Below are 25,803 nucleotides of genomic sequence, written 5' to 3'. Positions count from 1 at the left end.
CCGCCCAGTGTGGGTGCTAACAACCAAAGTCAGTCCTCCAAAAGAGCAGCAAGTGCTGTTTAACCACCTAGCCATCTTTGCTACTCTTTGCTCCCCTCATTGGACACAGATTAAAAACTGATTCTCGGGCTTTCCATTCATGGATCTCCTTCCTTTAAAAAAAAAAAAAGAGAGAGAAGAAGAAATGAAAAGTATGACTGAAGTTTTTTGTTTTCCTTTCTTACCTATTTCCTAACAACGTCCAAATAGGGTTTAGGAGAACTTTTAGTGAAGTAGCTACGAAGTTAAAGATGCTGCAGGCGAGGAGAGGGAAGGAGCGGGAAGCGGGGGTGGGGGGGGGGGGGGGGGGGGGGGGGGGGGGGTAGTAATGATGAAGCAACGCCAGAGGGCACTGCTGCAGCTTGTCCCATCAAGGGCCTAGTGCGCCACAGTGGGAGCAAGGTTTGACGTGAGAAGTGGGGCATGCTGGGGTGCTGAGAGCCTCCCTCCCCAAGAGCCACCCCTACTGAGTGACCCTTGTTTATCGTGAGTGTCCTCAGCATCAGGTTGCTTCTCGTGCATTCCTTGAGCAATAGGAAGAAGATCCTGAGCTGTAATGGGAATTCTGTGATCAGTAAAAATGTAGCATCGATGGCCCTAGAGTAGAATGTTCCAGAGAGAGAAGTGACCCAGTAATCCACAGCGGCTTGTCTCCATGGAGACACAGCAGGCACCACTGAGTCCTCCCATCCTCTTTTTGTTGCGGGCTCTCCTGCCTGTGATATTCTGTTGTCTTAGTGAAAACAGGGAGGAAAGTTGTGTATAGTACTTAAATGTCAGTGTGGATGTATTTGTCTGACTCATCTTTTCCCCCTACTGATTCTTCACCATAATTCCAGAGAAATGTTACCAAAGGAGGACATTTGGTCCCAACCTGTAATGAAAATCACTCTCAAATTGTCAAATTTGTGGAGAACAGTGGAACTGGGGCCTGGGGAGGGAGAAGGGAGTTACTCAGTGGGTGTGAGATTCTGTGTGGGGAGATGGATGATTCTGGCGATGATGGCATGGGAATGACTGGACAGCAGTATTGAGGTACTTCATACTGCTGAACTGTGCACTTCACATAGAAACTGGTACTTTTGTTATGTGCATTTTACCACAAAATAAATAAATGTGAAATTGAAGTGAAATAACACAACAGATAAAATCACTGTGAAGAATTTGAATCAGTCACCTCAAAGATCCCATGATTTCTGTTGGGAATGACCAGGGCACATAAACTTCTCTCCCTGTGACTCCAGTGGAGAACTTTTGTCAAGTCCAAGTTGGTATACATATTCTTCACAGCAAGATGTATGTGCACACTTCCAAATATATATATAAAACTAAGCCACACACCTTAATTTCCACCTTTGAATTCAAGGTTTCACGATTAGGACTCTAAGCCACCCTGTTTCGTATTCATGGTTTTAGCAAGAATCGTAAGCTCAAAGAATGAATGATGACTGCATTGCTTATAATCCATCAAATATACAGGGCAGAGTATAATCCTGACACCTCCATGGAGGTAATGAGAAGAAATGAGCTTTGAAATCAGCATAGATTTAAATCCCGGATCCACCTTTACTCTAGAACATGGCAGACAGCATGTGGTTTAATTGAGCCTCGTTATTTATGATCCCATAGTCACAAATTTGCCTCCTCACCAACATATCTTTGCAATCCTCAAATCAGCATACACAGTATTTTTCATGGCCATTAACAGACATACATAGAGAGACAAAAACCAAGGTAATATTTGGCCTTCATACCATACTTGAGCTCATACCACATGGTCTGATTAGTACTACATTTTCACATTTGATGCTTTTTTCTGGTGCCTTCACTGTTCAAAGTGGTGTCAACGGTTGTGATGTAACCTCTTTTCCCAAGGGCAGGAGGGCCGCTGTTTATTTTATGGAAAAATATATATAGCTACTCTAGTCAGGTATGCCTTGAGTTCAGTGGGTTAGTGAATCCATGATACATATTTTTAAAGTGTTCTGAGACAGAAATCCCCATGAACCAGGGTAATGGACCAATCAGCAGATGACATGTCAGCAGAAGGTTGTGGGATGCTGGTTTTTTCCCATTACTCATTCATTCAGCATTTGCTACAGTGTTTTCCAGAGCTCAGCTTCTGTGAAGGAAGAGAATCCACTGCACTTTACTTTGCCAAAAAATACCCTCTTACTTACAAGCACACTTGTCTGTCTTTGCTGTGGCAGGGTGCATGGATGTTTAATGATTGTTCCCTATTTTCCATAGATGGGGAAGGAATGCATTTTATTATGGTCCCGTTAAAGGTAGGCATGTGCATGTGACATAATACAACTAGTGAAATGTAAACAGGAGTCATACACATCACATACAGGTAGAAGCCTTTTGAGAAGGTTTATCTCAAACCTCCCTCTTCTCTCCTGCCAGCCCCAGGTAGGCACATGTCCCTCACCTGGCTTCCGGCCTGCCTGTGTAAGAGATGCTTTACGAATGAAGAATAAGACTGGGGTGTATATAGTGGTTCAATATCCAAAATATATAAAGAAAAAGATAGCTGAAAGGAAAATGGGGAAGGGATCAAAGTAAACACTTGTCCAGAGAAGACATACGGACTTTCCATAACTGAAAAGATGATCATTGGTCATTAGAGCAGCACAAATCCAAACCTCAGAGAGATCCTACCATCCTACCTTACACACTCGATGAACTAGCTATGATCTTTTTTTTTTTTTTTTTTTTTTTTTTTTTTTTTTTGGTTTTTACAAACAGGGTCTCTCTGTGTAGCTTTTGGAGCCTGTCCTGGAACTCACTCTGTAGACCAGGCTTGGCCTCGAACTCAGAGATTTACCTGCCTCTGCCTCCCGAGTGCTGGCATTAAAGGCGGTGCGCCACCACCGCCCGGCTAGGTGTGATCTTTTGAAAGTGGAATATATCGAGTGTTGGCAAAGCTGTGGAGGAATTGGAACCTTTGTGAGAAGGAAAATGGTCAGCCGCTGTGGAGCAGTCTGGTTGCTCCTTAGACGGTTTCAGAGAAAACGCCAGGTAATCTAGAAAGTTCACCTCAAGGTCTATAACTCAAAAAGCTGGACGCAGACATCCAAGTGGATACACAACAGAATGCGCTGAAATATTCAAAAGTGAAAACATCCCAGGTTCCCTCAGCAGGCGACCATGCGGCAAAATGAATGTTTTATGTGTGTCTGTGTATTTATGTACCTAAAATTCGTCCATAGACCCTGGAGTATGACTGCTACTCCAGCAGCCATTCTGCAGTTTTGAGAATAGATGCCAGAAGATCCCTTTTACTAGGTACTGACCCACCCTAAACCACTCCCCTCAGGCCATCATTAACAACCCAGCGCAATTATCATCTCCGGGGTGGTCACTTTCAATAATAGCAACAGCCGATTGGACATTCACACAGCCTTGCAGTTCCCAGTGTCTTTTCATTCTCTGCTAACCTTCAGTCAGCACGGTCACTTACTGTGGTTTTAGAGGAGACACTGAAATGCAGAGGTTGCGGGTAGTGTGGCCTTGAAGCTGAAGACTTAGCCTCTGTCGTAATCAAGACTCAACATTAAACATCAATGCAGTTCTCTTCTCCCACACTCTAGTCGTGCATCAACCTTGACTGTTCTTGAGTAGCTTTCCCCAAAGTGGAGGCTGTTTTCCCCCCTTCAAGGGAGAGCCACTGACCACCCCCAACACAGACTGATAATCACGTGCAGCTTAGAAACAGAACTTACATTAAGGCTTGGGGAGTTGTTCTTACTCGTGAAGGTATATAATGTTCCACTTACTTTTCTTTGACTTTGGGAGACCAAGACAGCTGGCAGTACACAGTAATTTTAAGCATTCTTCTCTTCTATATTTTGTCAGGGGATTTAGAAAGGAATCAGGAGAGGAGAAAAGAAAAAGACAGGAAGGGACACTTCTGGGGACATGGGACGTAGGTCCTGTGAGCCAGACTCAGGAGACCAAAGATGCACATGAGGGTCACATGGGGCCTTGTGCATGATGAGCTTGTCTGACCGTGTGATCTGTGGGGACCACGGAATTCAGTTAATGGGCCACTTGTTATCATAGCCCTTGAAGGACGCTTTAGCAGTTCAGATCCTTTATCCCTTCAGCTCACCCACTATTTTTTGTTTTTTCTCAAGTTTGCCAAGCAAACTGTCCACAGACGTTTCTTTTTATTTTCATTTAAAAACTTTTCATACAGTGTATTTTGGCCATATTCTTTCCTCTCCTACAAGTCCTCCCCAGATCCTCTCTACCCTCCCTTCCCACCCAACTTCATGTTCACTCACAGCCCCTTCCCGTCAAAAAGACTCACAGGGAAAAAACAAACAAAAACAAGAATCAAAACAAACTATAACAGATAAAATTGATAGGACAAAAATAAGTGCCAAGAAGTTTCTGATGATGAAAGTCCCTAGAACCAGCCTCCTATACTGCCTGGCAAGTGCCCAGTGGTTAAATTTTAGGAATTGTGCAAATACTGTGTGAATCTGTTAAGTCATTAGAAAACTTTAGTCTCATCAACTGATAGTTAAATGAGTCATATTAAGAGCAGGGGAGATAAATGGTCCAAACTCCCTTCCTGGGTACTTTAGCAAGTTGCCCATGAGGGGAGTTTCACTGTATGGGGTGGGCAGACATGGCCTGCACGGTGTGTGGCCTAAACATTCCTCCTTCTTCCCTCAGCGGGGGAGGGCACTGGGAGCTGGCAAGTGTGACCCTGAGTTCTTGCCTCCTTGAGGCTATGTAACATTTTAAAGATTTATTTTATTTCACGTGTATGAATTGTTTGCTTACGCACCACATGGCCTGTGGAGGCCAGAAGAGGGAATCGGATCCCCTGGAACTGGATTTATAGACAGCTGTGGGCTGCCACGTGGGTGCAAACCCATGTCTTCTTCAGGAGCAGCCCCATACTCCTACCCCACTGGGCCATCTCTCCAGCCCGCCCTGTAGTGTTTCAGTCAGCCCCCTTTGGGGCTTTGGCTTTATTCTAGCCTTGTGTTTGGATACTCGTCTGCTTTTGTCAAGTGCTCTCCCAGAGTGGAGCCTCCTCAGCTTTGTTCATTACGTGTCCTCCACCCCACTCCTCCGTCAGTTTCTCTCATAGAGCTGCACTTGTGTTTGTCTGCTTGGTTTCCATCACACAACACCACAGATTTGGTGGCTTAACCACCGCTCATTGGTTTTTCACAGTTCTGGATTTCAACAGTGCGAGATCAGGTTCCAGGAGGGTCAGCTGGTCCTGGTAAGGCCTGTTGCAAATGGGGTCACCCTCTCACAGTCCCGTGAGTTATCTATAACGTGGCCTTTTCTATGTACATGCGTACCTGGGGTCTCTTTTATAAGGGCTCTGTTTTCCTTAAACTGTTACCCGTCTTTATGACCTCAGGTAACATCAAATACACCGGTTAAAGATCCTGTCTCAAATACACTCTCACAGGGACTTGGGGGAGGCAGGGTATGAGTATTGAAGGAGATATTATTTTGCCCGTAACATAGACAGTTACGAATCGGGCATGACATTGCCTCAAGCTAAAGGCCTGATCCCTCCCCATGTTGGTTGCTGTGTTAATCACTTTTCTGTTACTGTGATAAGACACCATGACTAAGGCAACTTATAGAAGAAAGCCTTTATTTGGGTTTACAGCTTGTGCTATCTAGTTGTATGTCAACTTGACACAAGTTAGAGTCATTTGGGAAGAGGGAACCTCAATTGAGAAAATGCTCCTACCAGATTGGCTTGTGGGCAAACTTGTGGTGCATTTTCTTTTCTTTCTTCCTTTCTTCCTTCCTTCCTTCCTTTCTTCCTTTCTTTCTTTCTTTCTTTCTTTCTTTCTTTCTTTCTTTCTTTCTTTCTTTCTTTCTTTCTTTCTTTCTTTCTTTCTCTTTCTTTCTTTCTTTCTTTGAGACAGGGTTTCTCTGTGTAGCTTTGGAACCTGTCCTAGAACTCACTCTGTAGACCAGGTTGACCTCGAACTCACAGAGATCTACCTGCCTCTGCCTCCAGAGTACTGGGATTAAAGGCATGCACCACCACCACCCGGCTTGTGGTGCACTTCCTTAATTAGTAATTGATGTGAGAGAGCCCAGATGACTGTGGCTGGTACCACCCTTGGGCTGGTTGTCCTGGGTGCTATATGAAAGCAGGCTAGATAAGCCATGAGAATAAGACAGGAAGCAGCCCCCCTCCATGGCCTCTGCATCAGTTCCTGCCTCCAGGTTCCTGCCTCGAGTTCCTGCCCTGATGATGGACTCTGATGTGGAACTGTAAACTGAAATAAACCCTTTCCTTCTCAAGTTGCTTTTGGTCATGGTATTTTATCACAGCAATAGAAACCCTAACTAAGACATTGTTCCAGAAGGATAAGAGCCCATTGTGGGGGGAAGCAGCAGGCATGGCAATGTGAATAGGATGCTGAGAGCTCATCTCTTGAACCACAAGCAGGAAACAGAGAGAGAGAGAGAGAGAGAGAGAGAGAGAGAGAGAGAGAGAGAGAGAGAGAGAGAGAGAGAGAATGAGGGAGCACTGGGAATGGCATGGGGCTTTTGAAATCTCAAAGCTCTCCCCAAGTGTTTCCTTTATCAAGGCCACATGTCCTAAGCCTACCCAAAAGGGCCACCAGCTGGGAACCAAGTGTTCAAATGCTCAACACTATGGGGGACATTTCTCATTCAAATCACTGCAGTTGTCTGCATCACCCTATAGCAATGCTTCAAGGAAAAGACTGTCCCTATCTCAACACTGAGGTACTGATTCTCTGAGAGAGAAAGAAACTTCCCTGACTATATACAGATGGTGTTAAGTCCAGCATCTGCATACAAACAAACCAACCTGAGCCCAGAAACTCAGCCATTGTCAGACGCTGCCATATTGATTTTCCTATTTGCATGAACGTGAATTTTGTCTGAAGACAGTATTGAAACTTTTGCCAAAAGCAGAGAGGCATGTACACAACTGTGTAAACATTCACTAGACTATTTTATTTAAGAATCTCTTCCGGGTCTTTGACCTCTTCTAGTCTCTTCTCTTCAGTAGTGGGATTCGAACAGGCCCTCTGCTGTTGAACCACATCCCCAGTCCCATCCTTCTGCTTTGTATTTTCATGACAAGGTTTTACTGAGTTCTCAGAATTGGCCTTAAACTCACTCTTTAGTTCAGGCAACCCTTGAACTAGACATCTTCTGGCCTCAGCCTCTGAAGTAGTTGGGATTATGGGACTGTTTCACCAAACTTGGCCCTGAACCTTTCCATTAGGATAATAAATAGCTGACAGATAATGGTCTTAGTGGACTGGAAAGTATTTTCTAACTAAACATTTAGCCTAATATTATACATTTTAAAATAGCAAGAGTTGAACTGAGAAGGAGAATAGAAGAGCTAACAAAAACAGAGTAACTTGAGGGGTCAGTCTCTGTGCAGATGGTGTCACTAAAAGACAGGGAACGTGAGAAGCGCCAACACCTCCTGTGGCTGTTTGAGCAAACCTGAGTCTCTGGAACACTAGCTGACTCATAATGGGGTCCCAGTTAACTGGAGCCCCTCTAGTTTGGCACCAAAGCATTGCCTGCTTCCTGCCCTTTGTCTGCAGACACACTGCCTGGACATACTGTCCCCCTCCCACACCCCTGTACACCCTCACATAACGTGGGTTTTGTGCCATTCCGACTCACTGGACAGTAACTCGATATGACCCTAGCTGCCTGGATAATGTATGCATATATGCCAGTGAACACACACATTAAACCAGATCTGCGCCTCGATGCTGGTCTCTGGAGTCTGCTTCCCAGGAAACTCGTCGTGACTCACTCCCCCACACCCCCACCAAGCCACCAACGAGAGGGAGAAAAACCACACAGCCACTACTTGTGTGATTGGAGTCATAGTGCCTGCTAAGGAGTAGCCCAATTATTTTCCTTAATTTCTTCAAACGCTAGGGCTCAGCAGTTAAGAACACTTAACTGCTCCTGTGGAGGACCCAAGTTCAGTTGCCAGCACCCATGTCAAGCAGCTCACAACTGCCTGTAACTTGGGCTTCAGAAAATCTGACACCCTCTTCTGGCCTCTACGTGTACCTGCACACACACACACACACACACACACACACACACACACACACACACTACATAAACTTACACATACACACCTAAATGAAAACATAAATCTTTAAGATTTTTTTCTTCAAATGCTATCTTAGAGTCTGGGGAGCTGGCTCAGAGGCAAGAACACCAGTTTCTCTACGAGTGCACTTAGGTTCTGTTCCCTGAACCCACATCATGGCTCATAATCATCTATACTTCTAGTTCCAGGAGATCCAATACCCTCTTCTGGCCTCTGTGGACATTGGGTACGACTTGATGCACAGACATTCATGTAGGCAAAGCATTCATGCACATAAAATGGAAAAAAAATTAAAGCTAACAAAAATTTCTGGCTTCACATATAAGCATTTTTGTCTCATTCTCTCGAAGCAGGATGTTGGTAGTTATCCTGTACATCCTTAATCTAGGATCCACCCACTTCAGCCATTAGTCTTTGCAGAAAACACAACTGCTTGGATGAATGAAAGGGAAGCTTGCTGTCCTTTTCCAGATCCCCTGAGAGCCTCCTCAAGGTTTTCTGTCACTACTCATGTCTGTCTGGAGCCATTGACCAGATAGCAAGACAAAGGAGGTTTGAACACGGTATGCATTTACTCAACAATGTAAGGCAGCCAGACTTTCTTCCAGGGATGTAAACAGAGTCTTAGATGCTGGAGAAGAAACAATAGGCAGGGGAGTCAGCTTCACAGTCAACTGTAAATTTCTTTAAAGCAGCATAGGCCAAGAGCTTACTGGTTTTGTGAGGGTTTTGTTGTTGTTGTTGTTGTTGTAATATGCGAGTGTGTGCACCTGAATGTGTGAGTAGAAGTGCTGTACGTGGATGCAGGCCAGAGGTCAGACTTCGATGTCTTCCTCCAGTCATCTCTATTTTATTCTTTTGAGACAACCTCTCTTCATTGAACTGGAGCTTACCAATTGGCTAGACTGGGTGGCCAGGAAGTCATGTGGATCCTCCTGTCTCTGCCTTCCAGTGCTGAGAGTATAGGCATACGGAGTCATGCCCAGGTTTTTAACGGGGTACTAGAGATCCAAACTCAAGCCCTTATATTTGTGCAGCAAGCAATTCACCTACAGAGTCATCTCTTCAGCCCCAGTGTTGATTTTTTTTCTTCTTAGATTTACTTATGTTTTACTTGGGAGTGGTTTGTCTGTATGCCTGTCTGTGCACCACTCGCATGCACTACCGACAAAGGCCAGAAGATGGCACTGGATCTCCCAGAACTGGATTTATAAGTGGTTGTGAGATGCCAGAGGATTCTGAGAGCTGAAGCTGGGTCCGCTTGGAGAGCAGCAAGTGCTCTTAAACACTGAGGCATCTCTTCGGCCCCCAAAATTGATGTGTTGATGGAAGCAGTCTCTGCTGCAGGTGTGACCTCAACATTACAGGAAATTTTGCAGCATCCTTGGTCTCCATTCACTGAATGGCCCCCACTAGCCCCTCCCCCAGCTGTGACAGCCAAAAAGTGTCTATAGACATTGTGAGATATCTAGGGGTGTGGGGTGGGCAGGGGGTCCCAACTTAGAACCAGTGGACTAGACACTATAGAAAAGCATGGTGCTGACTAATTAGGAAAGTGAAGGCAAGTCCCTCTTAGCATGTCCCATGTCCGAGCAAAGAGTAAAGGAAGGAAGGTTGTGTCCCATGGAGAGGAAAGGCCCTGAAATGGAAGGGAAAATGGCATCCTGAACAGACTTGGACCTGAGGAGTCCAATAGGCGTGTGAGAGAAAGGGCTGCGGAGCTACAGTGAACACTGTGACCTTGTATTTGCAGGGAGAGGGCGTTCTGATAGGCTCGGGAGCACAGGTACCTGCCCCAGTTTTTATGTAGACAGCATGGTTCTTCCATTGAATAGGAATTGAGGACAGAGGTTCAAAGGTAAGAGAAGAGTCCAAAAGCGGTTGTACCCACCACCGAGGAGCCAAGCTGGCCTGGGAGGGGTGGCTGCTCAGGCAGGAGCAAATATCCTGAAAGCATGTTCTGTCTTCAGAACCTACATGTCAGGATTTGTTATTGAACTTTAGCACTGGCACAAGCAATAAATGAGATTCCTTGTTGAAAATATCTCAGATGAGCTTTTCCTTCTAAATTTGATTCCAGTCCTGCAGGAGTCTGAGCATGATGGAGATGTTTGGGGATCGCTCCGCTGTTTCCTCAGTTGGGTTCTGAGCAAACCAATTAAAGTTGTAATGTGCACCTCCAGGGGAGAAGAGACAAGGACGGTGGGTTTCTCCTCAGACACCGCTTTACAACACTTTCTCTTACTGCTTGGTTGATGAAGATCTGGCAAATAGGAGCAAAATAAGCTACAGGGCACCCAGAAGCACTTTGTCCCCATAGCTGTAAGGGAACCCAGGTGTCCTCTATGTCCTCACCTGAGAGCCAGTGCATACTTATCATGAATCCTGCTACATCCCCCAAAGTCTGGCCACATCTTCCCTGTCTACCCAGCCTGCCTATCATGAGGTTCCTGTGGGTTACAGATCTCACCTCCCTAGGTCAAGGGTAAGCCAAGACTCTCTGCTTCTCAGAGAATGGGAAGCAAGAGCCCTGGGCTTTGGTGAGTTCTGGGTGAGGAGGAGCTTTCCCCAAGCCTTTGAAATGCTGGCTCACGTCGGTGATTTCAGAGATTACAATTTAGGAGTTTCTGCCTGTGCCTAGCAGAGTTGTTTTTACTTTCTTCTTAAACCTGTCTATCCCCCAGTGTAGTGTAAATTATTTGATCAGACTTACATGCTTCTTCTTCTAACTCAGAGGGACAAAAGTGGCCATGGTGGTTAGTAAAGGTGTCAGATGATCCTGAAGTATGCTAATGTTGACAAAATACTGCTATCTCAGGAAGGGTTTATACTCAATCCTATTATTAGACACCATAAAAAAGGAAGCCATTTTTTTTTCATTGGCAGAAGAAATCCAGCCAATTCAAGGGTCAGTGTTATCATTTTATTATTTTTATTATCATTATCCTTATTATTTGTTTTGTTTGGTTTTTTTTTTTGAGACTGTGTTCCTCTATGTAGTCCTGGCTGTCCTGGAGCTCACTATGTTGACCAGGCTGGCCTCAAACTCAGAGAGATTTGTCTGCTTCTGCCTCCTGAGTGCTGGGATGAAAGATGGGTGCCACCCTGCCAGACTAGTATTGTCATTCTTAAGGCATGGTTTTTAAAGATGTCAGCTCCTAGCTTTCTGTACTGTTCTTAGGCTGCAAGTTCCATTCTTAATTTACTTTGTTGTACTTTGTGGCCATTCTGTTTATTTATCTTTCATGAAGAAAACAAGATAAAAGAGGCACGTGGCATCCTGGAAAGAGTTCACCGAAGTCACACCAGAGCATGCTGTTAGCTAGAGTACAGTCAAATGGGCATGTGTAGTTCCTAGGGAGGAGTGCACAGAAACACTGTTCTTAGGCAGGTACATTGGTGTGTTCAGTAAAATTGTTGAAGAGAAGGGAAATGGATGAGTGTGACAGCTGTGACCGCTGCAGCATCCTGACATCATCAAGCCGTGGTGTTGGTGGGGGAGCAACTTAATGTGGAGAACATTTGTACCTACCACAGTTCACTTTGAATTTATTGGAAAGCCCTGGGTTGTTATGTTATGGAGAACACCAAAAGAAAACATAGTCTTCATTTCTATAGACAACAATACAAACACAACGAGAATGTGCTACATGAAGGACTTTTGATTTTTTTTCTGTCCATCTGCAAGTCTCTTTTGAATCCCCAAAGAACAGAATAAGGGGATGAGGAAGCAAAGTTCACAAGCAATGCTGCGTGTGTGTACGTGTGTGTGTGTGTGTGTGTTGTGTATACAGGTTTGCATGCACCTGTGTGTATGTCCTTACAGATGCTAGAGGTCAACCTTGAGGGTCTTTTTTCAGGTTCCATCTACTTTGTTTCTTAACACAAGGTCTTCTAATTTTACCTGGAATTGGCCGGTTTGGTAGACTGGCTGGTCAGTGAGCCCCAGGGATCATCCTGTCTCAGACTCCTCCATTCTAGGATTACCAACATTCTCCACAATACCCAGCTTTTATGTGAGTTCGGAGGGTCAAATGCAGGTCCTTGGACTTGCATCATCACAGGCACTTGCCTACCCAAGCTAGCTTGCCAGCCCCGGACTTTTTAATGACATAATCTGGTGAGTATGAACCTCCCACCTCTTGGTGCTTGAAGAACTCATGGAATACTGCACATCCAAACACTTCAGAACCAGTCAGTAAATGAAGAGATCGTGGGTGTGTTTCTTCAAATAGACAGTGAGAACAATGATTCTGAGGCCGGCCAAGTGTATGTGGCTTGCTTTTGTTGGGTTCCCGCTATAAACAGATCTGGATATAAAAGTGTTCCCATCTTAAATCATGAGCACTTTGCCCCTCCATGGACTTGGAGTCTCCCTGACGAATTGTACGCCCAGAAAGAGGAGATTCCTGAAAAACTAGATGGGGTTAAACAAATTCTTCCTTCTTTAGAAACTTCTGGATCTCCTGGAGGAAATAGGAAGCCTGTTGTGATTGTTGAGAGGAAGCAGTGGATAGCTGTAAGACTGTTGGAGTGTGGACAGTGGGCCAACAGCATGCTCTGAATGGTTATAAATGCACATGACAGGGCCTCACGCCTGCTGAGTTAGAAATCAGGGTCTTCACAAGCTTCCCAGGTGATTCCAATGCTGCGACCTGCTGCACTAAGCCAAGCATTTCACTGCAGCAATGGTGGCTGCAGCAATGGTGGCTGCAGTCATGGCTGCTTCTGTCACGGCTGCTCTTGCCAGCACTCTTTTAACAGTGCATGCTTTTTTCTCAAATGCAGTCCTCGACGCTCACTGCCACCTCCACCCGGGCAGAAATGCTGTCATGTGTGCAATTCCATCCAACAAGCCCAGTCTTCGCAGCTGGGCGAGGCCTCGCTTTGTAGAATGAGTTGTACATCGGATAAAGTTCTTCCCATCCATCTGACACCAACTGAAGCTATTGCCAAGCTGCCTAGACTGGGAGTGACATCTTAAATGAAAGTTTCCGGCGGCTTAATTTTCTAAGCCAGTTGACTGTGTTCCCATTGCTTTTGTGCAGGGGACAGTGAACCAAGTGTGACTTCACCCAGGGCAGAATCACAGGACACACTTCTCTGGAAGCACCTAAGCAGAGCAAAGCTTCTAGCACATTCAGCAGGCTCACTTTTAAAGAACAACACAATTAGCAGCACTATCAACATGCTAATTGATTAATAGCCTGGTAATGATCATTACTGATAAAACTCTATTAGGTTTGTTTATTTACTTATAAAATGAACAAGTGAACATGTTTGGGCTAAATTAATCCATGTGTGGGTTTTCATGAGGTAGTGCCAAGTTGAATTTTGGTAGTGTTGAAAAGTAGACGCCATAGTTTCTCATTTCCATTGGTTTGGTTGATGTTTCTTTGGGGGCTGTCCTGTGATTTTATGGCAGGGGATGCTAGGAGAGAAGGCATGCAGGCTCCGTTGACTGGGGACTCACAAGAGCTGTCCCTTGCCCTAGCTGATGACCACCTTTGCCCCTGCCCCTATCCTGTTAGAACTTCAGGCACCCTAACCTCAAGAGCTGGAGAAGCCAATATGGCAGGTGCTCAACAGACTTTGGTGACAATTAGAAGTCAATAAAGGACAACTCATCTTCCTCCTCAGAGCACACCAGGTCACCTACTTCGGGGTAGGTGGTGACTTGGTTGTTTGACTTGGTTGTTGGTTATTACATTGGTCATTGTTATTGACATGAGCTGATTTGTTTTTAGAACAGTCAACTTGCTGAGTAAAGCATTAAGTTCACCTTCAAATTGTTGGTGACCTCGAAGAAAGTATTTTAGAGTTTTGTGAGGACTTATTGGGATACTGGTAGAAAGGATGGATTTCAGTGGTGGTCATGAGGTGTGAATCATAACAGGTGATGCTGTTTGTCCAAAAAAGAAAGAGCTGTTACCAGAAAGCATCCACTGCCTCTGTTGACTCAAGAATGCTGTCTTTAGGATGGACCTCAGCACTCTGATATGGTTTGCATCTGAAAATGTCCCTGCAAGACCATATCTAAAGGTTTGGTCATCAGCGTGTGACCCTAATGTCAAGTGGTAGAATCCTGAGGAAGTGGAGCCTAGTGGAAGGAAGTGATGTCAGTGTGGGCATGCCCTGAAAGAGGATATTGGAGCCCAGCCTCTTCTTCCAGTTTCACTTCCTGGCAGTTGTTACATCAATGGTTTGCTGTACCACACACCTTTGCCACATTCTTAGCCTTACCACAGCCCAGAGTGACAAGGCCAAGAAACCAAAAGTTCTGGAACCATCAGCTAAATCTGTCCTCCTTTTACGTAACTGGTCTCAAATGTTTTTGTCCCAACAACAGGAAGCTAATGTACACACCAAGGAAAGTGTTTACTCCTAAATGTCTCCTGAACTCTCAATCAGTGCTGGCCCCACCTTCACCCAGTTTTGAGGTGAATCTTGGAAGTCCTTTGTCCTCCACTCTTCAGCTGTGTGGAGCTCCTCACATCCATCTCCCAGTGTAGACCCAGCCCAAGATGGGTACCCAGGACCCTTCTTTGAGGGATTTATAGTTGAGAAAAGCTAGTCAGTCTGGGACAGACTGTTGAACTGAAGCAGTGCTGGGGGAACCTTCAGCTCTAAGGAGGTTCTACAAAGAATAGAGCAGAGGCGAGAGGAATCTGATGAGAAAGAAGAAGAAAACATCACGCCTTTCTAATAATCCGACATCTTTCTCTTTAGAAACCGAATTCATTTTAATAGTACTACATTCCTCACACTGTATTTTTCTTGGTTAGGCTAAGAGAGGAAGTTCCCAGATTTGGTCTCACTCTCTACACACTACCACTGTTGCTACAATTCCTAACATGAAAGAAAGGCCATTGTATTAGTCAGGGTTCTCAAAATGAACAAAAATGATAGAATGAATGGTGTGTGTGTGTGTGTGTGTGTGTGTGTGTGTGTGTGTGTGTGTGTGTGTGTGTGAGAGAGAGAGAGAGAGAGAGAGAGAGAGAGAGAGAGACAGAGACAGAGACAGAGACAGAGACAGACAGAGAGAGAGAGAGGAGAGGGAGAAGAGAGGGGGGATTTATTAGAATTATAAATTCTGAGTAGTCCAACCTTGACTGTCTCATAATGAAAAGGCCAAGAATTCAGTAGTTGTTCAGTCCATGAGACTGTATGTCTCAGCTGTCCCAATCTGATGCTGGAGTCCTAGGGAATTTTTAGAGGGCTGCTGGTTTTCAGTCCACATTGGAATCCCAAAGAAGTAGGTCTGAATACCAGCCCAGCAAAAGGATGCCTCAGCAACAGAGTAGATGAACTTGTCAGTGAGAGTGAGGGTAAGCAGGCAAAAGCTTCCCTCTTCCACGTCCTTTTGTGTGAGGTGCCACCAGAAGGTGTGACCTAGATTTAGGATAGGTCTTCCTACCTCAAATAATCCAATCAGGAAAATCTCTGATAGGCCTGCCCAGCTGCTTGGGTTTTAGTTGACTCTAAATGTGGTCAAGTGGACAGCCAAGATGAGCCATCATGGCTGTGAAGCATCTGTAGTATTCCATCTTGATTAGGTCAGGCTGGGGGGCTCATCATTATGCATTTATGTTATATGTATCCTCTCTCATTTAGTCCTTGTGATCTTATGATGAATCTCAGCACTATGTAACTTGCTTGGGACCCTTACAGAAGGGAAATGAGAGAGCCGTCTCTAGAGGTTCGTACCCATCTGCCATGTTGTGGAGTATACAGAAAGGATTCCACCCTGGGTGATATGGACAGCAGCACAGCAGTTTGGTTCAATGGACCACTAAAGAAGGGCACTCGGGAATGACTGCCGTGAAGATAATGAGCAGTGATTGACAGGAGGGTCAGGCGAGCTCCGGTTGTCTATATTATCAAGGGATTCATCTCATGTTAGCGATTTCTGCCGATGTTTCACGATTATGAAAATATTAAGAATGGGTAGAGAGAAGCTGCCCTTTCCTCTTCATCTTCAAATCTCTCTCTTCCTTCCTCTCTTTCTTCTACTATTGTTGAGACAGGTTTTTGCTATATCGCTGAGGCTAGTCAGGCTCACAATCATCCTGCCTCAGCCTCAAAAATTCAAAGATTACAAGGATTACATTTTAGAAAACCTTCTTCAATCAGTGTTATGACACAGGGGCAAAGTTCAAGTGCTAAACTACAGGAAACTGGGCCTTTTTCCTTACACCTGGCCGATGTCCAGTGAGGCATATGGTTCTAGGACTCTCAGAAGACATTCCCAGAATAGTGTGGTAGTCAGATGGCCAGCTACTAATCTCAAGCTAATTTGTGATGAGGGGCCACTTCTCAGGAGTGCTGGCCGTCTGTGACCTGCCTACAAAACTCATAGCCATTCCTTCCATCCAGGATATGGCTTCCTGCCAGACACCTCTAAGGAGGGATTATAGCAACCCAGACTTTCTTCCAAAAGCCAGCTAGTCAGCAACGCGAAGTCCGTGGTTGCCTTCAGAACTAGATTCAGAGGGTGATAGGCACATCATGGTGAATGGTTCCCATTATTTTAAAAATAAGGATGGCTTTCACATTTCTTAAAGCCTTGTCATCTGCTTGTCCCTCTAATACTCATAACTTGGTTTCTAGAGATCAAAGTAGGCAGGGTTTTTACAACTCTTCACCCAGCATTCCCGGAACATTTGTTCATATCCACCACTCCTAATGCAAAGGATTTAGAGGGAGCATGTGGAGGACAATATGGAGTGGCAGCTTATGATGGCATTAGAGGCCCAGTCTCCATCTCCAGCCTGTTGAAGAAGTGTCTTGTTTCAGGAGAGCTGCTTATACTGCTCTGTGGGAGATCTTGAAAACTTCTTCCATAGTGTCTGAGCCTATGGGGATTTTTTTTTTTATTTACCTATTCTATAAAATAGTACACCTTTGCTTATTAGCATCCTGTCTATTTGTCTTCGTCTGTTTGTCTTTATTAGCATCCTGTCTGACTGTTTCTTTGTGTGTCTTTTCATATGTTCCTGTTTGTGTGACTATGTACACATATGTGCATATGGAGGCCAGAGGTCAACGTGGGTATCTTTTTTCACTCACAGTCCACCTTATATTTGAAGACAGGGTCTCTCACTGAACCTGGGACTTGCAAATCCCTAGGCTAGCTGGCCAGTGAGATCCAGATATCTACCCACCTCCCTACCCCTGCTCTGGGTCATAGACACATGGGACTCCACCAGCTTTTTACGCTGATGCAGGGGATCCAGACTCAGGTCCTTATGTGTGCACAGTGGGTGCTTTACTGGCTAAGCCGTCCTCCAAAGCCCTTCCTGTCAGTTTTTACTTCTGTTATGTCTTCATGTGACCTGATAGTGGTGATACCAGCTAGAGGGTGGGTTCTTTCTCTCCATCAGTTAAGGTATTAAAATACAGGAAAACAGTACTGTGCAGAAGTATTTGTTGGCAAGCAAGCATTACAGACTTCTCAGGTAGCCAAGGGTTCGCACCTAGTGATTCTCCTCTTCTGTTTCTATTGGTCTAAAGGTGTCTGTGTGTCACTTCTGTAGTAAGGACTGGGTCTTTGTCTCTGTCCATGAACAAGAACCAAGGATCAGGGAGTTAGCTGTGAGATTGTCTCCTAGGATGGCAGAAGCTACGTCCATAAAGCCTCACCAGCACGACTGCCCTCTACCCTCTGTGGGCACCTGTAAGCACTGATACACATAAACTCACAGGAGCACACATACATACACATAAATAGATAACAAATAAATATTTTAATTAAAATATAATAACACCATTTTCTTCCTTCCCTTTTCTTCCTCCAAAATATAAATATTCTTTTAAGTCCACAAAGAATTATAAACTTACTGCTGCTGGGAGAAAAAAACCTCTTAAACTGGGTCCGTTATGTTCCTCCTTCTATATCCTAAGGGGTCCATAGCCTCAGTAGAATGGCTGCCTTCTTTTCTTAGGCAAAATTGGATGTTTGGTACTTTCCCAGGCGTTTAAAACTGAGTGAGCCTCAGAAATTGCAGGAATGCCTCAGTCATAAAGAGCAGCGCTACAGGAGATGCAAAGATCGTTGCACTGTTGCTGCCGTTGAGTTAACGTGTGCCGCAACCAGCATCGAGGCTCCCTTCAGTGTCTGTTGGTGCAGCCTGCCTTGCAAATGGCTCAAAACCTGGAGGGCTTTTGACGTAGGTGGAGGCTGAGACACTCGGGAACCTACAGAGTGCCAGAGAAAGGGTTGAGAGCAGTACTTAGGCAGGCACCAACACATCCCTTGGCTAGAGAGGTGCCTCCCATGGGACATCAGCACAGAAAATGGTAAAGCAACACTTCGGGGAGTCGGCTGGAAGAGCCTTGCCCTCTGGCTCTACCTGTGCATTTGCTGAATTCTCCTTTGATGGGGAGTTTCTTAGACTTTTCCCCTTCCAGAGACGGACAGCCCCCAAGTGAGGGGCAATTCCCTGGGCTCTGTCTTTTTGGGTGCTCCTCTGTGTGGACGGTAGAAAAGGCAGCAGTTGACTGTCCTGAGGGGTGGCGGGGGCAATGGAAGCAGCCAGTGTCCCACTGTGAACCTTCCTCAGGGTGGTGAGGGGTGGTGACACTTGTGTGGTGAGTAACGGGCGAGTGTTCTGCATTCTGTCCCTCAGGTGCACCAGTACTACAGCTGCCTTCCGGAAGAGAAAGTCCCTTATGTCAACAGTCCTGGAGAGAAATTGCGAATCAAGCAGCTACTGCACCAGCTCCCTCCCCATGACAATGAGGTAAGGTGTTTGGAGGGAGCTTCTGGTAGGTTGCCCCTTTTCCTAATCATTGTGATCAGTAAGATTGCTGAAGGGGGAAAGAAAAACCTTCTGGCAATTAATATTAAATTTTAGCTTCCTTAATTAGAATCTTAAGCTGGCCGGTAATTTTGGAGAGCACTTCTCACCCTACCCCTCAAAGAAAACCAGTCTCACCCTGGACTGGGTTAGACTCCAAGCCTGGCATGACTGACTAGCACAGAAAACAGGGAGCCACTGTTGGGAAGCGCGGGCCAGGGTTTTCTGACTGGAATGTGTTCTTCCAGTTGTTGTGGGAGTTGGGAGCATGACTAAGGGCCACTTCCTACCCAGAAGAAGCACTGTGAGTCTCTCAGGTTTTCAGGATTGTTTCCTAAGAAGTGAGTGTGCAAGTTCTTCAGGTCGAGGGCAGCCAAAGGTTCAGGTCTAGACTGGCAGCTTTCACCAGGACGCTTGTCGAGCCAGAGTCCACCTTGTTAGTCAACCATCTGTATTTTGAAAGTAGTGTGGATGTGGACATTCCTTTTTTTCTAATTCCAGAAACACAGCTCGGTAAGCAAGCATTTATTTATTTGATTCTGAGTTTGAGTTTTCGAGACTGGCTTTCACTTCAGCCAGGATAACTTGAAATGCTCTCAGCAGCTCAGTGAACTCTCAGACCTCCTCTTCCCAAGTGCTGGGTGCAGCTGACTGTTACATCTACAGCTGGGCTACAGACGAGCTACCATGCCTGATCAGCATTACTTATTATTGAAATCACATTGATCCTAAAGAACAAATCTGTAAGCAAACTTTTAAAAGATCATGTGGGAGGAAAATAGGTTTCTAAGCTGGAAATTAATTTGGAGGTATCTGGTTTCAAAACCAAAAATCCTACAGATTTGCACTATTTAGCTCCATATTTAAAACAAAAGCATAATTTTTAAATTGAAAGAAAAAAATTATCCCTGCAGAGAGCTGGACACTAGTTCCGACCAACCCATCACATACATGGGCTGAGTCTCAGATGACATATTTACATAAAAGGGTTTTTTTTACATTTTTATGGTGTATGTGTATACTGTGTGTGTGTGTGTGTGTGTGTGTGTGTGTGTGTGTGTGTGTAAAATGCTCAGATACCACAGCATGTATGTGAAGGTCAGAGAACAACCTGTGGGAATTGGTTTTCTCTTTCCTCCATGTGGGTTCTGAGGATCAAACTCAAGTTCAGAAGATTATGTTTTGCAGCAAGCACATCTACCTCCTGAGCCATTTTGCTGGCCCAAATGGAGACAATTTGAGCTGCTAATGCTGAGAAACTTAGAATGTAGATCCTGGTCCAGCCCTTGTCCAGCATGTGCCAAGCTCTGGGTTTAATCCTCAGTACTGCAAAACTAAACATATGAATCTGAATAAGTGAGACAACGTCTCAAAAACTGAAGCAGCTACCTAGAAAGCTGCTCTTCTCTCTCCTACTGCTTATTTCAGAGTTCATAAAACAAATACAAAAGTTGACTCCTTTAAAGATGAAAGCAAGCATTGTAACCAGATGCCTGGATAACTAATCTGGGGGGTGAAAATGCAAGTTTTTACAAGCAGGAGGGGTGTGCCTGTTTTTAAAAGCATGCCCATAAAATATCATCGGTGCAACCATGTTTTCTGGGCTGTTAGATTTCTGGAACATTCCCCTGAAGACTTTTTTTTTTAAACTATCACTTGAGGGAGGGAAATGATCTGCCCTATGCTTGTAGTGGTTCACTTTTTTTATGGTTAACTGTGCCTTCATTAAATAGACACCATTTGGATTATGACTCCATGTTGGTAGAATGTGATACATGAAAGCCAGTGGGCAAGATTTGCTCATTTGACGTGGTGACATGGCCTCTTTTGAAGGCAGAGGTTGACTCTAAAGCAGATACTTAATTGTTCTCTTTTCATTGAGATAGCACAATTTGAATAGACACAGTTGCTCTGCCTTTTGGATTAGCACACAACAGCCCTAGTTGAAAGCTTTTCTTGTTATTTTCTTTACGGAAAGTTGTCTGAGCAATGCAGTCAACAGTTCTGATATCTGGATCACTCCAGAAGAAATCATGAGCTGCATGGAACCACATTTCCCAAAGAAAGATAAAAGCATGGCTTGGGGTGGGATGTGAGCATGGCAATAAATGAAATGGACTCTGTAACAAGAGCTTATTTCCTTTTAAATCACATTTCGTCTTTGTGCTGGGACAAGGAGGAAGTCTCAGCCTGGTCCTGGAGGGTATCCTAACACCACTGCAGGCCATTCTGTTCTCCCATTGACAGTAAGCACATCAGTTTTAGCATCTCCTGAAGATGCAGTGGTCGGCTGGGATCTAACAGTATGGTTTTGTTCTGTTTGAGAGTTACCTTCCCATCTTTGCTGGTGACTGACTCTTCTTTATGTAGTCATAACCTGTCTTCCTTTTAAATAAATGCATCCAAGTTTCTTAAAGTGAGTCACATTTAAAACTAGCATTAATAAATAATAGTTCAGGATCATGGCACAATCACCAAAGTGCAGAAACAATGGAACAGAATGGCAGATCCTGGATGCAGATGCCTTTCCTGTCCCTCCCTTCATTCTTTGACACTTGTGTTTTAAAAAGAAGGAAGTCTCTTTCTCATATTGTCCCATTAGCAGGAGTCCAGACAAGTATCTGCCTATTCTCACTTCCCAAAGCAGGATGGAGGACAGATGATATATATGTGCTGACAGACAGATCGGGGCCATTCTTGGTACAGGGCTCATTCACATAGACATGGACACACGAAACCTGCAGCTCCTTACAGTTTGTAAGGAGAATGTTCCAGGAAGTTGCCAGCTCTGAGCTACTCTTGGTGACTTAGATCTGAGTGTGGGAACAGTGTGAAGGGTGAGGAGCAGTTCTAGAATGTCTCTCCCTCCTGAGGCGTGGACTCCAGAGTTCACAACCTGTAGCAATCCCCTTTGCTTAGCACCCATCTTGGTGCTGGCTCTCCTTAGGTACCTCCAGGCTGTGAGTGGGGACTTCAGTATTTCCCCTGGAGTAATGGAGCCTCCTCCCTTCTTTCCTCTGTGTGTTCAGGTTCGATACTGCAACTCCCTGGATGAGGAAGAGAAGAGGGAGCTGAAGCTATTCAGCAACCAGAGGAAACGTGAGAACTTGGGCCGAGGAAATGTCAGGCCCTTCCCTGTTACCATGACAGGAGCAATTTGTGAACAGGTAAGGATGGACTGGGGCAGGGAAGAAGCTCATTCTACAGTTATTGTATTAAATGCCTGTTATGTGCTCAGCCCTCTTTTAGGCCTTGAAGATATAGCAGTGAGCAAAAGACATGAGAACTTAGTCTTTTTCATGTAAAGAACTGTGCACCAGGAGAAGTCATACAATAAATCAAATCAGTAAAACTGCAGCAGAGAGGGGCTAGGAAAGACTAGGAAGGTGTGATGGCTGCAGTCTTAAGGGTCCTAGAAGACCCCACTGAGAAGGTGGCATCTGGAGCAAAGGCATGTAGAGATGTGCGGAAGAGGCATGCAGATCTTGAACATGAGAAAGAGCTAGCATGGAGGCCTTAAGGCAGAAGGGTAGCTCCTGGGGACAAACGAAAAACAGCAGCCTGTGGCTGCATCAGGAGGATTAAAGGGCAGAGATGTGCAGATGTGCAGAGTTCATGGAGAGCTGCATAAATGACTGGAAGGACCAGACAGTGTCACAGCTTCATCCTTTGGAAGGCTCCCTTTGAAAATAGAGTTATCTGGACCATGGATCAGTCTCTCATCCAGGATCATCCCAACATGGATGACCTTTAAAGGGATGGTGTGAGGGAGGACACCTGAATTTATTCTGAGTTTGAAGGTTCTTTTGCAAAGTCTGAGAGACCCCATGCCACCTCCTTGGGACCTCATTGAGTTGAACGATCTAGATTTACCTTTTACCTCCTCTGCTGTAGCACGCTTAGGGTGTGGTAGAGGAAAGTGCCTAAGAAGGACAGGTATGTCACCTGCCTGGACCAGCATCACCTCATTCCTGCTCTCCAGAGAAGACCACCATGTCTCACCCTTCTCTAAATCTTCCTAGGCTTTGTGCAGCTCCGTCTAACTCAATCTCTGGGTGGCAGGCCAGCCGGGGCGGGAAGAGGAAGCTGGAGACTAGTTGAGAGGGGCAGGTAGTTTTAAACTCTCATTTTGAGATTTCAACAGGAACAAATGGCAGAATCTGGTAGATGGGGGGCGAAGTGACTTGACCCAAGAGGGGGCAGTGGATCATCATTCCTGGAAAGAATCCTGGAGACTAAGTCCTGAGATGCGAGTGATTGGTGTTTGTGGTCTGAGATTGACCGCTCAATTCAGTGCTCACCCACTCTCAGATCAGCCCCCTCATGAATAGGGATTGCCTAAAGGGGAAGAAAAGCTGGGCCCACATCTGTGCAGAACATTGTCAGGAGTGTTGAAGAGAAAGGCGTTCTATAACAAACGTTGTAACACCTTTGGGAGGGGGATTAGATATGATTATGTGTGTGGATACTTTAGCCGTTCTTTCATAATCATGGAGGGTGGGTTGGTGCCTTCTATATTGTGACCTCACACACACAAGCTACCAGAAACCTTTCCTCAAGTCTGGGCTCTCATTCAGTAGATCATATTAATTCCCACAAAATCCGCGCCGGGAGAAGGGTTTGGAGCCCCTTTTGTTACTCATTAGTCATTGTCTGTGGAGCTCATCCACCTGTGAGGGCCATTCTGCTAGACACAGGTCATGACCTCATGGCCAATGCCGTGGTGAACAGAGAGCAACTTTGTAAACCCACTCCTCCTTCCTCCAAGACCCTCAGAACATAACTCTGTATTCTAACCCCAGCTGTAAGCATGAGCCATCTGTGACTTCGGCCTTGTATATCCTGGGCTTAAAAAGTGGTACCTTTTAATCAAGATTATATGAAGAGATGATGTAGAGAGCTAAAAAGCATGCCTGAAAGGCATAGGGAAGAGGCAGAAGCTATTTAAGACTGAGTTGATTTTATGTGCCCATTCTCCTCCCACTCAGTAGTGCAGGACCCCACCCCAGCCAAGCCCTATCTCTGTAGCCTTCCCTGCTGGTGTTAACATGATACCTCTGCATGAACTTTGGGATATGGAGGAGATGATTAGGCCTTTTTCCCTCCATGCTCTACATGTTGGTTTGGTGCCTGTAGATCCCCCCTGTATACCCCCATACTGAGAAACCATCCCACACCTTTATGTTTCTCATTCTCTGTTGTTTAAATTGTCTTACTTAGGCCCTGGGGTGGGGGCTCCTGGGAAGAATGAAATATATCTGCCCTACCAGGTATGTAAAGCGGGAGACACAGTAACTAGTGTGCATATAATGCCCTAGTAACTAGCTGTTGGTAGCAGCTAGATGTCGTCCTTTTACAGTTGTGAGAGCTACAGCTGATGTTGGTGCTGTTTCTGTTTGCCTCACAGTGCGGAGGACAGATTAAGGGCGGGGACATCGCTGTGTTCGCATCACGTGCTGGCCATGGCATCTGCTGGCATCCACCCTGCTTTATATGCACTGTCTGCAATGAGCTTTTGGTTGACTTGATCTACTTTTACCAAGATGGGAAGATCTACTGTGGTAGGCACCATGCTGAGTGCCTGAAGCCGCGCTGTGCAGCCTGTGACGAGGTCAGAGCCCCATTTATGTGTGAATACTTTAACTTTTCTGGTATATTCATGGAAGGTAGGGGTGGCATCTTCAGCATCATGATGTCTCTGCCTCTCTCTCTCTCTCTCTCTCTCTCTCTCTCTCTCTCTCTCTCTCTCTCTCTCTCTCTCTGTCTGTCTCTCTTTAAGTGTCTGTCTGTCTCTCTGTCTCTGTCTCTGTCTCTCTGTCTCTCTCTGTCTGTCTCTGTCTCTCTCTCTCTCTCTCTGTTTCTCTCTCTCTCTCTCTCTCTCTCTCTCTCTCACACACACACACACACACACACACACACACACACACACACAGACACAGAGTCTCCCATAGACTATTCCCAGTATCCTTACCCTGCCCCACCATCCCTCTGTTGCACCAAAGCATGACATATGCTCACGGCCTTCAGCTTCCCATATGGGGAAACAGCCATATGTGACTCTACCCTCTTATGCCAACCCTTTCCAGAGAAAAACATCACCCGTGTCCCAATCATGGTGGATCTGGCAACTGGCACATGACCTACCATACTCATCATGGTGAATTAAGAGTCTCCCGTGTAGGAATAGGGTGAGGAACCACACACTACAAGCACAGAAATTCTCAAATGGCATGCAGCTAGCACTGGACCTCTTACAGTTAAACATACAAACACACACACACACACACACACACACACACACACACAAATAAATAAAAATATAAAGTAAAGAAGCCACTGAGCAACTTTAGATTCCAACTAAAAATCTGGAAAGTCCACATCAGAAATAGAGCTCCACTTCTAGAAGAGTCTCTGGAACAATTGGTTAGAGAGGGGGAAAAATGGGTAGTGGTGTTTGGTTTTTGTTTTTGTTTTTTTTTCCCCACAAGTTTTAGAGGTCAGTGGATAGCTATCTGGATGTTTCCACCCCTGGCATGACAGGTGTTTGAAAGCATTGTGGTAAGAAATCAGAACAGCATAAAGATCCCTGCTTGCCATTTTTCCCCCACCAGCAGCATACCCAAGTTATATGTGACCATTTCACCACAGAGTAGAAAGCTTGCGTTCGCTGTGGAAGCTGAGAGCAGAAACAAGTGTGTTCTAAACCTGACCCCTTATAGGAATCATTTAGGGCAGTGATTCTCAACCTTCCTAATGCTACAACCCTTTAATACAGTTCTTCATGTTGTGGTGACCTCCCTCCCCCCACAACCATAAAATTATTTTACTGCTATTTCATAA

General features: G+C 45.2%; 1 protein-coding gene across 1 annotated transcript in view; it reads left to right on the top strand.

The window, feature by feature from the left end:
* Window positions 1–25,803, top strand: part of Prickle2 (prickle planar cell polarity protein 2) — a 342,949-nt gene that overhangs the window by 270,687 nt on the left and 46,459 nt on the right. The window contains 3 exon segments of the mRNA XM_052721435.1: window positions 18,793–18,906; window positions 21,993–22,130; window positions 24,371–24,574. Of these exon segments, the coding sequence (XP_052577395.1) occupies window positions 18,793–18,906; window positions 21,993–22,130; window positions 24,371–24,574 (456 nt within the window).

This window comes from Peromyscus californicus, unplaced genomic scaffold, assembly GCF_007827085.1.
Source record: "Peromyscus californicus insignis strain IS unplaced genomic scaffold, ASM782708v3 Scaffold_6__1_contigs__length_162567912, whole genome shotgun sequence".
Lineage (NCBI taxonomy): Eukaryota > Metazoa > Chordata > Mammalia > Rodentia > Cricetidae > Peromyscus > Peromyscus californicus.
Note: the sequence above shows the minus strand (reverse complement) of the source record. Positions and strands in the feature narration are given on the sequence as shown.